The sequence below is a fragment of the Pyxicephalus adspersus genome, chromosome 3, assembly GCF_032062135.1.
Source record: "Pyxicephalus adspersus chromosome 3, UCB_Pads_2.0, whole genome shotgun sequence".
Lineage (NCBI taxonomy): Eukaryota > Metazoa > Chordata > Amphibia > Anura > Pyxicephalidae > Pyxicephalus > Pyxicephalus adspersus.
This window is the reverse complement of record NC_092860.1, coordinates 31,160,090-31,173,593: the sequence shown is the minus strand read 5'-3', so window position 1 is coordinate 31,173,593 and position 13,504 is coordinate 31,160,090. Positions and strand designations below refer to the sequence as shown.

The window sequence follows — 13,504 nt, the reverse complement described above, 5'->3', positions numbered from 1 at the left end:
AACCTAGAAGATATTTTATCACATACAACATGATATATACACACAGAAATAAAATAATTAAGGCCAATATAAAATAATAACACAAGATTGTAAGGAAGAATCCAAAACACAGACAAGGACATGGAAATGAAGTCTGTACAGACAACACATACACATTCCTGCCAAAGGTAGATGAATCAGCATTACTGGCTGGTAGGAGGGCCAAGTGGGTAAGGACACTGGCTAGAGCCAGTTACAAGTTAACAATTGTCAAAGAGGAGCAAAAAGATATAAAATGCCAGAAAACTCAAGTGAACACACACATACACAATATATACTGGAAAATAGCACTCTGTTCATCATCTGAAAAGTTTAAGTAATATGTTTCAGGCTTAGTGCAATATTTTGTGACAACTGCAATGAGGTACAATACCAATTGTTTTATAATAACAAACATAATTATTTATCATTGTTGTTATTAGTATGCAAGATAATAAAGGGAAGATATTAGGGGAGATATAAAACTCAGGAAAATGTTAATTCTTTAAACTTTAGTACTTTGGGTCAGTTTCTGATCTTCTAATTTATTTTTCATTGGGCAATTACCCCTCTGCTGCCTTTTTAGCTTTTCATCTTTATTTATATTTTGCTTTGAGGCCAGTGATCCCATTTAGCTGCTGTTCTGTCTATGGTAAACTGTTTTCAGTACTCTAAGGCTCTACATTAAAACAAAAAGTTCTCTGCAAATTTGCCCATTTATTGGTCACAAAATCATTCAAAAAGAAGCAATAAGCCAAGTAATAAAAGAAGAAAAAGAACATCTGTAACTGCATGCTACAAAAATAATGTCTGCCTGAAAAACTATCCATAAAACTATTTAGTTTAAAAAGGACACATTGTGACCATTACAGGGAAAGATCTGCTATGAATGGTTGGTTTCGAGATCCATATGTACCTGTAGACAGGTTTCTTTGGGAGGGGAAAAATGGGAATAAACTGGAAAATCATTCCACAATTGTTCCATTTTTGTTCTCTACTTTTAATAAATATACCATGCAGGATTATGGTAACAGTAGGCACAAGACTCAGGTTTCAGGATATGTACATGCTGGTTTAATGGATACTCACGTAACCCACAAACCTGTGTAGGATACTGGAAGCAGGCATCTCCCCTTTTCTTCACAGTGACCACTGCAATTTTTTGTAGGAATGGCTCACACTCACAATGGCTCACACTAAGGCAGATTGTGGTGAGTAAATGGTAAATGTGGTGGTAAATGATCATTAGCACCTCCTAGTCTTCCAGTGGGACGGATACTTTCTAGTAGACTTGCTGAAAAAAACTTGTGCTAAAAAAGTTTGGAAAGCCAATGCTGAGATCCCACTCACAAAAAAAGAGTTCCCTGGCTGCTCCAATAGGTGTAATACTTTCTGAGGTACAGAATTGGAAAAAGTTTTGCAATCAGGTTTCCTTATGCCACTCTGACACTAAACTACATGCTTGTTGTGGTTGACTTAGAAAGTATTAAAGTCAGGCAGGCGATGGGTAATCCTTTATTTCTCTAGACTATGCTGATGCTGTCCTTTGTGCTGGAAGATTTCCATTATCTCCAGTCGCTGTTCCAGTAATTACACTTAAATGTTTTTGCTCCTTTGCCTTTCTTTTATTTCATATATTTCTTGTATACCTGTTACATCTAACTTTAAAGGTTTCACAGAAGCATACATATAAATAGAAATCCTCCTAAACTGCATTCTCCCATGGAGAGAAATGTCACTCAAGGTTATACAGAATGTACATCTAGTGAATTTGGTACAACTTTTCCTTTGTGGTTGCAGTTTGATAAACAGACCCTGAAAATTCTAATTATTTTCACAACTTCAGCACAAGGTGACCCTGTGCTCTGTGATGAAAAAAAAGAACTTCTTGGAAACATTACAAAACATCTTCATATTGGCACAGAGATGTCTGATATAGCTTTGAGTTATTTCTCCAGTGTGCTCAGTTTTTCTGGAACAGTACAAATCATTTCATTAAGTATTATTCGAGATTAATGGGATTAAGTCAGGATAAAAATAAACTGATGCCTTGAATGTATAGAATATATAGAATAATCAACCATCAGTTTATGTATAAAATCTAAGAGATGAATGTACAGTTATCCCTGAATGAATGAATGAATGTCTGTAGTGAATGAGTCTTTACTCCGTCTCCTATCCGTGAGAAATTGGGCATGACTTTCCATGCACTTGGGTATCCCCATATAGTGAAGCTGTATAGCATTCCAACCAGATTAGCGTAAGACACTATGCAGCCCTGTGAGGGTTTGGGTTGAAAAACTGATTCTTTCATAAAAGTCTGAATATGAAAACAAGTTCAAATTGAGAGTGTCATGTGATATATATTTTTTAAAGAAATAAACAGCAGCCAATCCACCAGTTAGATGCAGCATAATTATATTACCATCCTGTGATGGCATTTTTCACCCATGGATAATAATTTAAACATTTGCTGCTAACCCAAGGTTTTGCATAAATACTCCCCTGATTACATCTCTCAATTCTCATGGTTATGTAGTAAATCAGGGTGTTTCTCTGTTGTCCTTAGCAGCTACAAATGGTCCTCCCTGTTGCATAGGCTGACACATTATGATAGTTTCCAGTTGTGAGATCAAAGCCTAGAATTATTACATACCAACAATAATACTCAGTAGAGGAGAAGACTAACAGTTTGGGCTTCATAGGAAGTAAGTAAATTGAAGGAGAGCCAATGCTGGATGGCCATGCAAGACATGGGGGGCAACCTTGCAGTATAGATCTGGCGACTGGTTTATTAACTTTTCATCAGGAGAAAATTGTTTCAAGGGGATAAAATGACTGTATTTTTGCTTTACACATCTTACTGGCACATTTTACTGACACCATTGCTGGCAAGGTGAAAGACAGGGCTATTTTCAGTCCATATACTACCTCTGTTACAGTCATTTCACTGATTTGAGCTCTTTTTTTACTAGAGTATGACAGTTGCTGCTGTGGATATCAAATGCAGTTTCTGATCAAAGCATGCCAATGAGTTGAATGAGGTGTACATAAGCAGTGTAGCCAGCTGCCATATATCTCAACTGACACATAGTCATTTGATTTTTGTTACCAAATGTTTTCAATCCTGGACCAATGAAAGTGTATCCTTTCCAGTCTTGGTGAGCTTTAATAAATCATGCCCATAGTGTGATACAATGGACATGGCCCTATTGGACTTTGCTTAATCTCAGTATATTCCCATGACTGGACAGATCATTGCTGGAGTCCTATTTGGTTGGCAGCTCAGCTAATTTTAAGCCATACTGATTGTCCTAAAGCTAAAAAGTTGTTCCTCCACTGCTTACCATGCTGCTGTAGGCACAATATCACTGCAAGGTAGAGATACCCAGGGATGCTATGGTTGTTGGCCAATATATGGAGGTGTGCAGATCTAGTAAAAAGGGCAAACACTATATGACCTCTCAGATTTTAGAGTGATTTGACATACTAGTTGTATACTTGTAGTTATGTTTGTAAATTATTGCCTACATAACCAGCAAATCATTTACACAGCTGCTTTATTAAATCTTCCCACATACTAATGTTGTTTTCCTCTCTACTTTCTGGTCTGCAGATATTATGCTGATAACACTACTTCCTCTTGTGAGAGATGTCATAGAATCTGCAAAGAATGTCAAGGACCAGACTCTCATGACTGTCTTGCCTGCTTTGATCATTTTTTTCTGATGCGAACTGAAAAACAATGTTATAACCCATGTCCTGAATATTACTATGAAGATCATGTCCAAAAAGCTTGTGGAAGGTGCCACCCAACCTGCAGGACATGTAGTGGTAAGAGAAGCTTCCTAAACCGATCTAATACAGCAACAATCCGTTCCAGACATTTCCTCCTGATCCCCTAGAATATTAGAAATAGTGAACAGAAAGGCAATGTGTTGTTTCAAAACAGCTTTTATATAAGGTCCCGGTTTTTCATGAAAAGGCAAGAGACTATCATTTAAGCACAATGCTTCTCTATTTTATTTAAAAACAATAATGGATTATTTGGAATAATCCTTTCTAAATACCTTTCTAAAATAGCCCTCCATCTCATCTGCCTCCCAAAAATGTCTTATATTTGTTTGTTTCTTTACCTGGTGAAACAATATATACCCATATTATTCATTGTCCAGGTCTCTTATTGAGTGCAACTCAGTTGTGAGAGACTGCGGATCCAGCACTGAACATTTGCCTGTGCTGACTGGTCCCCGACCTTCCTATCACAGTGCTGCCACTGCTACAGTCCTAATTCTTGGGAGCCAATACTGCTGGACAGCCAATACAAATCCACATCACACCAGCACAGATCCTTATCCCAGGGATCATCTTTACCTTGTAATTTGAGCTATCCCACTCATTTTCATCACCCCAGCCCATTTATGGTAAGTTTTAAAATGGCTATGGAAAGCAGAAGGAAGGACTGTATCCTCACTGCTCCTCCACCCTTTAGTATTTAAAATGCACCCGGACCACTTCTCCTAAATTGCTTTATACATTGCTATACATATACATTTAACCTTAGAACAGCGCTAAGCATTCAAAATGAATCACTAGGGTCTTAAGCCCATATTAAGACCAATGAAAACTAATGGGTTTTTTTTTGTTAATATTATATAGCACCGACATATTACGCAGTGCTGTACATTTAATAGGGGTTGCAAATGACAGACAAATACAGACAGTGTCACAGGAGGGGACCCTGCCCTGAAGAGCTTACAATCTAGTACAGGGGTGCCCACATTTTTTTGGCTTGTGAGCTACTTTTAAAATGACCAAGTCAAAATGATCTACCAACAATAAAAATCCTCAACATATATTGATTTATATATACCAAGTATACTTTATATTTAAAAAATATTTTGTTTACCTTGCATAACAGCATGAACATGTATGGCACAATACAATTCTGTACATTTTTGGCCATTACCTTACTCCGATGACGTCTTTAACGGAATGGAATCAGCCAAAGTTGCATAGTCTGGACAGTAATTGCTGGTAGCCAGCCTCAAACAGACTTCCAAATGATCATCAGTCATGGTGGAACGGTATTTGGATGCTCCTGTGTGTGGTAAAGTTTATTTTGAAAGACAGGGCTCCGCAATGTACTCGGGTTGCCTTTGCGATCTACAGGTAGATCGCGATCTGCCTGTTAGTCACCCCTGCACTAGTAGCTGGGGAAATTAACACACAATATGAGAGGAGATTCTCATCAATATGGCAGCTGTCTTTAACTCCTATAAAAAGAAAAATGGAAGTGCCTTTTTCCCCCCAGTACCTAAACCTCAGCTTCACCAGGAAGGGAAGAAATTATTTCAGCTGCAGACTGAAACTTATATTGATGCCTACAAATTCAATTGCTTTCCATGACTCATTTTTCTTTGTCTCAATATCTCATTTTTTTTGGAAAGACACTGTGAAAGTAAATAGCAGCAGGAAAGGGTTTAGCATAGCATCTAAAGATTAAATTGTGATGGAAAAGTGAAGGCAGTTAATTACACCCCTACTACCACTGCCACTTACCCCCTCCTCCAAGTAACAGTTTTTCAGTGTGCTACAAAAGCACGCTGGAAAATATATTCCAATGGGTAATATGTTTAATAGGATAAAATTAAAACCTTTATGGCTCACAGCTGATGTTAAAAAAGCCATAAGGAACAAGAAAAGGGGATTCCAAAAATAAAAAATGAAGGATCATCTTCATCATTTGAAAACTATAAAGAATATAACAAAAGATGTAAAAGGAGATAAAATGTGCAAAACTTCAAAATGAAAGACAGATTGCAAAGGAAAGTAAGGCAAACCCCCCAAAAAAATTTTAAATATATTATTAGCAAAAAGTTCAGATCTGAGCATGTAGGCCCCTTAAAGGATGTTGCTGTTTGGTAACTGGGGATAAAGACAAGGCAGATTTACTAAACACTTTTTTTAGTAGCTCTAGCTCTGTGTACACAAAGGAAAATGCCAGAGCTCAAGTCCAAATTCATAATAGCAATGTCACTGCCTTAACCTCCCTATCGGTAATCCCGAGTGTGACTCGGGGTGGCTTTTACATGCAAAAAGTGGTAATCCCGAGTCACACTCGGGGTAACTTTAGAAGCTCCCCTTACCTTTGCCCCGTGCTCCAGCGGCGATCAGATGGTCCCGCTGTGATGCCGGGGCACCAGTCCGTCGGGGGGCGTGGCCAGGCGGGAAATTTAAAAGCAGATTACTGAGTAATCTGCTTTTAAATACCACCCGGGTCCCAGGCCACGCTGCTGCTCGTATCAGCAGTAAGATGCGAAGCACAATGCAGGACTTCTGCATTGTGCTTCACATCTCACTGCAGTTGCGAGCAGCAAAAGAAAATGACGGGGGTGGTCGGAATTTGCTATTGTTGCTCGCATCTGCAGTGAGATGTAAAGCACAATGCAGAAGTCCTGCATTGTGCTTTGCATCTCTCTGGAGATGCAGAGCAGCAGCAGCAGCGTCTGTGTGAGGCGGGCGGGACATCCCCACTTGCATCACGTGGGAGGAGGTCATCTTCCGGGTGATGTGAGTGGTGATGTATTGGGGAGTGGGTCTGTGAGGGAAATTTAAAAGCAGATTACAATGTAATCTGCTTTTAAATGGTTTTTACAGTACAAAAACACCACACAACATGAAATAAAAAAAAAAGTACATTTTTATTTTTATATTTTATTTTAAGAATACATTGTTGTCTATTATTTCATTATTTTTTGGAATTATTATTTATAATTATGTATTATATTATGATTTAGGATTATAATATAATAAATACATATAATTATCATACCCGGGAGTTAATCCTAAGAATTACAGGCCCACAATAAAAAAAAAATTTCTATGCAAAAAAAATAGGATCACTTTTTGCATCAAAAAACTGACAGAATTTGAACGCTAGGGGGGTTAAATAAGTCACAATGGCTCAGAATTTATATGATTGAAAAAATTAGGGTTGACAAAGCACCAGGACCTGATGAATTACATCCACATGTCCTCAAAGAGCTGAGCTTGGTTATTTCAAAGACATTATTTCTAATTTTTAGAGACTCTTTAGTCACTAGCAAGGTACCGATGGATTGGCGTAAGGCCAATGTGGTTCCTATCTTCAAAAAGGGAGCAAAGTCATTACCAGGTAACTACAGACCGGTTAGTTTAATGTCCATAGTTGGAAAGAACCTAGAGAGTTTGATAAAGAACCACATATAAGTGATAGTCAGCATGGCTTCAAGAAAGACAGAATTTTTCAAACAAATGTACACTCTTTGTATTGGGAAGTAAGTAAACAGGTAGACAGTGGAATAGCAGTTGATATAGTGTACTTGGACTTTGCTAAAGCATTTGTCACTGTACCCCACAGACGGTTAATATGCAAGTTAGGGTTGATAGGTTTAGAAAAGTCAATCTGTAAATGGATAGAGAACTGGCTTAAAGATCGCATCCAGAGAGTTGTAATTAATGATTCATACTCTGAATGGTCTAAGGTTATTAGTGGTGTACCCCAGGGTTCAGTATTGGGACCTTTACTGTTTAACATCTTCATAAATGATATAGAGTTTGGGATTTCTGTGTTTGCAGATGACACCAATCTATGATATGGAATTAGGTCCATACAGAATGTCTCTAATCTACAAGCAGACCTGGTTGTACTGTTTGATTGTGCAGCCAAGTGGCAAATTACATTTAATATAGATAAATGTAAAGTTATGCACTTAGGGGCTAACAACATGCATGCTTCATACTGTCTAGGGAGAATTCATTTGGGGGAGTCAGAAATGGAAAAGGATCTGGGGGTTCTGGTACATCATAGACTTCATACCAGCATGCAATGCCAAGCTGCAATATCTAAAGCTAGTAAAGTACTTTCTTGTATTAAAAGAGGAATAGACTGCAGAGATGGAGACATTATCCTGCCCCTGTACAAAGCATTGGTCAGACCACATCTGGAATATGCAGTCCAGTTTTTGGCACCAGTTCACAAAAAGGACATTGTTGAATTGGAGAGAGTGCAGAGAAGGGAAACTAAACTAATAAAAGAAATGGAGGAGCTCAGCTATGAGGAGAGATTAGCTGAACTGAATCTATTCTCCCTTGAGAAGAGACGTCTAAGGGGGGATATGATCACCCTGTATAAATATATAAACAGTCCATATAGAGAACATTCTTCCCCATTATTCACTTTGAGATCATTACAAAGGACAAGAGGGCACTCTTTGTGTCTGGAGGAAAAGAAGTTTAAGCTTCGGATAAGGAAGGGATTCTTCACTGTAAGGTCTGTGAAAATGTGGAATCGGCTCCCTCAGGAAGTATTTTCAGCAGTTACTATAGATTGCTTTTTTTTTTTAGATGTTTTTCTAGAAGCACATAATATAACTGGGTATTAAGGCTTTAAAGTAAAGATAACAGAAACTGTTGATCCAGGGAACATCTGATTGCTTCATGGAATCAAGAAGGAATTTTTGTTGAAGCAAATTGTACCAGGGTTTTTTTGCCTTCCTCTGGACCAACTTTGTCTTATTGGGTTTTATATCTGGGATATGTTTATTTATTTATTTAGACTTATGTCTTTTTTCAACCTAACCTACTATGTAACTATGTAGTGCTCAGTATATTAATGTAGCTGTAGTATTAAAAAGGACTTGACTAGCTGGCAGTTTAGGATCACATATTTTGTGGAATGCAAACAATCTGAATGGGACCTGTACATGTTCAAGTGCTTTACACTGTGCTTGGCAAAATATGAAAGTACACACTGCATGACTTCTGCACATTTAAGATTTTATTGACTCCTAATAGCAGGAAATTAAGTAACAGTTTCAAGCTACACACTAAGCTTGGCTAATGTAGGAAGATTTTGTAGGTGATGTTATGTGTCTATCACTACAATTTGTGGTAAGTCATAGGTAACAGATATTCCTATTGCAGTGCAACCCTTTGAATGCTCAATTTCCATGCATACCCAGTCCAGAATATACATCCCACCATTTGTGATACCTAACCAGACTGCTGCACTTGGAATAACCTTATAGTATATCACTGGAAAATGATATGATGGTGGAGCACTGTCATCACTAAGGTTTTTTTGTCTAAATGTTTACATATCTATTTCTTTTGCCCAAATCCAGGTTCGGGTGCTCTAATGTGCACTTCATGTGTTTCAAGCTACCAGCTGCAAGGCGGAATTTGTCAATCAGAGTGTTTTGCTGGGGAATACAAGAGTACACAGGTATGCAGATTTTAAAGAAGTACATGTACATTTCCTAAAGATTGCATTGGTATTTGTACTTGTTTTTTCTCACTCAGAATGTGGTATCATCAGAAATTATATATATGTATATCTGTATTTTATAGGGACCAGAAGGACAGTGTGAAAAATGCCATGAAAGTTGTACAGAGTGTAAGGGACCTGGACCAATGAACTGTACTGTGTGCCCAGCAAGCTTTTTGTTATATGTTAATGAAGCAAGGTGTGTGCATTGCTGCCATTCCAAGCCAGAGGACTCCAGGGAATGCTGTGACTGTAGTGAAGTACCAGGTAATATATTATATTAAAAGTAGTAGTAGGTAGTACCTAGTAGTATGTAATGTTCACTCCTATATAGAGGAGACCACTTGGAGGGGTTGAATGTCACTGCCTACTTTTAGTTATATATATCCATTACTGCAATTTAGTTTTAGGCTTAGTCTACATAAACTGTTTTTTTTAAACTCCTATAAACTCCCATACATCTTTTAAATGAGTTCATGTGAGTTTATACAATAGTTTAGATGCAAGCCTAAAAATGCCTATAAGGCTTAGTCTACACGGACGTTTTCCCCAGCATTTAACCTGAGGCTTTAAAAGCTCATGTTTGAAATTCCCATGCATTGCAATGGGCTAATCTACACCATGATGTTTCCTTGAGGCACGTTTATGAGCGTTATCTATAGTGCTGCTTGCAACATTTAAAAAATGAAAACGGGCAGTTAACGCAGGAAAACGCAGGAACGTTGATTTCCATTGATTTCAGTGGAAGTGTTTTCCCGCGTTTATAAGTGATTAAAACGTAAATGCAGTACAAACACTGTGGCATAGACGTTTTTCAGCGATGTAAAAGCAAGCTTTAAAAAGCTAAAAAAGTCCATAAAAACGCATATAAACGTAGTAGGAATGTTTAAATGTGTTTTTAAAAATGTCCATCCTAAACACCCAGCCTAAACACCCATATTGCTTTTATGCAAGTTTGTAAGAGTTTCTAGGCTTTTAAAGCAGGCATTAAAAACTTCTATAAACTCCTGTAAACTTGTCTATTTCTTTTTAAAGGAAGCAGTTTTTAAAAGCTTTTAAACTCTTGTAAACGGACGCTAAAGCTCTCATTGACTTCAATGGAAGCATTTATGTTAGTTTACAAGAGTTTACAAGCAGTTAAAAATGTTAAACCGCAGCAAGGAGAGTTCTCTTAGACTTAGACTATACATATGTTTTCCTCAGCTGTTAACCTGAGGCTTTAAAAGCCCATGTTTGAAATTCCCATGCATTTCAATAGGCTGATCCACACCAGGACGTTTCCTTGGGGCATGTTTTTGAGCTTTAAAGATAAAGCCCCTTGCAACGTTTTAAAAATTAAAAACGCAGAGTTCTGCAGGATGGAAAATGCAGCCATTGATTTAAATAGGGGCATTTTCCTGTGTTTTTCAGCATTTTCCCGCGTTTATAAGTGCTTGAAACAAACGCTGGAAAACAGGAAAACACGTCATAGACCTTTTCCAGCGTTTAAAGGCAAGCTTTAAAACGCTAGTAAAAGTGTGTAAAAACACATATGAACTTGGTAAGAATGTTTACATGCATTTTAAAAACATTCCATGTGGACCCAGTCTCTTACAAACGCCCTGGTGTAGACTAGCCGATTGGAAAGCATTGAAATTTCACACATGGGCTTTTAAACTCCCAGGGTAAATGCTGGGGAAACAGTCCATGTAGACCAAGCCAGACTTAGCTACAACATTGCTCAAAGCAGAACAAGGAAGGTACATGGGACTATACAACTTCCTCAATGTAATACCTTAGAAGACAGGTCCAAATATTCAGATAATAAAGAATGCTTAAAGAAATTAAGATTTCCTCATGGCACCAGTATATTTAAATACTGGGGTTGGAATTTTAGATTTTGAAATAAATTACACAATGGACAGCGGAGACACAATGGACACAGCAGTGAACCCAGGTAATCCAGCAAACCTGGAAGGTCTTTCTTAAGTGTCATTTGCTATTTTGTTACCAAATGTTTTTAATCCTGGGCTATATATCAATTCCAGGTTTGCTGGATCAACCAGATTCACTGATGAGTGTAAATTCTCCAGTCTTGGAGAGCTTTAATTAATCAGGACCAACATAATAATAATTCTGCAGATTATACTGTAGAGTACTTCAAACAGACACAGTAAACACAAACCAGAGACACACTTATAATGTATATGTCAAAATATAAAATATATTTCCAGCGACAAAGATAATGAAGAAACAAATGTATTTACATTGAATATTGGGCATATAACGTGTACAAGAAAGTGAGGCTGAAAAAGGATGGATAATACACATTACTGCGGGATGGAGCACTGACAATTATTTACTTGTAATAAACCAAGATCTCTTCTTTTGTACTCTTCTAGAGGAATGCAAGTTAACATTCGGACTCTTGGCAGAGGATGATGGGCACAAGAAGACTGCTTTGTTCGTGGCTATATCTATTCTGCTGGTGCTTAGCATTGGAGCAATCGTATTCTTCTGGCGAAGAGCCCGGGCAAAAGCTTTATCCATCAACAAAGGTGGATATGAGAAGCTGCCAGATCAAACAAAATCTTATCAATCTTTCAAGAGCAACAGAGAAAGTACATCCAGTTTTCAGCAGGATCATGTGATTGAGTATCATGATCGTGAGGAAGATGATGAGGACGATGATGACGAAGATATTGTTTACATGGGTCAAGATGGAACAGTGTATCGCAAGTTCAAATATGGACTCCTAGAGGATGATGACGATGAGGATTTAGAATACGATGATGAAAGTTACTCATTTAGATAATAAATTAAAACACTCCTACTTGTCCTTCTACATTGCAAAAATATATATATATTTTGCACTGGTGACATGTACACCGTGGCAGATAAATAATCAGGGTTAATACCCTAAGCACTAAATGCTTACATTATCTTACCAGGTAACACCTTGACTTTTCATAAACAAGTCCCAGTGCCTGTGACAGTTCCCTTCCACATTTTCAATAAATTATATCAATGCAGTTTGTATACAGTACATTTTGTTTTTTTGAACGTGATCTGCTAAGAACTTTGAAATTATTTGTGAAATATTACATAAAAATGCCGCTATCTGTGGAATGTAAAATTTGTATTTAAAATAAATAAATATAATGAGAAGCAGATCATTATACTATATAAACATATTATTTGGTTTATTTTAATCTATATGTTTTATACTTTTATTATTTGTTTTCAGTGGTACATACAGGTAGTCATGTGTTCAAACATACATTTTTTAGTTATAGCTTGGACAAGTTAAGAGTTGGAACCAATTTCTGTTTTATATGTGTGTTCCTGACTCTGCTGAGAAGATCAGAACCTGGCGCAAATAGGAATCTCACCAATAAGGAAAACAAAACACATTCGGCAGAATGGGAAGGGTTTAAACTTCCGCCAATGTTGTGATTTCCATTCTTCCTGTCCAGATGACTCCTTATTTATTGTCTTTGTGTTGCAGGGGAAACCTATCCATAAGGGTCAGAAAGAGGGATAAATACCTGCTAAAAAGGTTTTCTTCTTTACGCTGACCAAAAACAAAGAGAAACTGTAAGGAACTTACCCATCCTGCGAGCCCGCGGTGTCCCTGGGGATCCCAGCCACAGAGGGAGACGCCGCTGTAGCAGGCAGCATGGCCGAGGCTGCTGCTCTGCTAGCAGCTTGTCTCTCTCTGCAGGCGGAGGGATCCGTCCTGGCCAAACTACTGTTCAGCCAGGCAGCATCCCTTGCATCCCTTTAGATGTGGTTACTGAAAATCCTGTTCTCAGCACTCCTTTGCATGTGCAAAGTAGTGCACGTCCTAGGGGTACTGTGGGAAGAGATGCGCGTGCTACAATGCATCCCTCTTGTACCCCCCGAGGGCGTGGCACTCGGCTGCCTCGCTCCGGGGCGGGACATAGTTAGTTTGAATTCCCTGCGGCCGGATTCAGTTAATCTCCTACCGTGTTTCCCCAATTTTAGGACATCCCCATTAAGTAAGCCACCCCCGATTTTTTAAAAAATAATTAAAATAAGACACTCACCCGTTTATAAGACAGCTGCAGATATCTGATCCTGCGTGTGTGTCCTTTATGCTGGCTGCAGCGTGTGTGTCTCTGATGCTGGCTGCAGGGCGTGTCTATTCCTGAGCCAAACTGAAAGTAAAAAGCC

The 13,504-nt window shown here is 38.2% G+C and overlaps 1 protein-coding gene across 1 annotated transcript in view; it reads left to right on the top strand.

Moving 5' to 3' along the window:
- Positions 1–12,499, top strand: part of PCSK5 (proprotein convertase subtilisin/kexin type 5) — a 201,788-nt gene extending 189,289 nt beyond the window's left edge. Inside the window, exons 34-37 of the mRNA XM_072404133.1 lie at positions 3,635–3,852; positions 9,186–9,286; positions 9,412–9,595; positions 11,710–12,499. Coding sequence (XP_072260234.1) covers positions 3,635–3,852; positions 9,186–9,286; positions 9,412–9,595; positions 11,710–12,122 — 916 coding nt within the window. The 3' untranslated portion in view covers positions 12,123–12,499. The remainder of the gene's footprint in view (positions 1–3,634; positions 3,853–9,185; positions 9,287–9,411; positions 9,596–11,709) is intronic.
- The last annotated feature ends 1,005 nt before the right edge of the window (positions 12,500–13,504 follow it).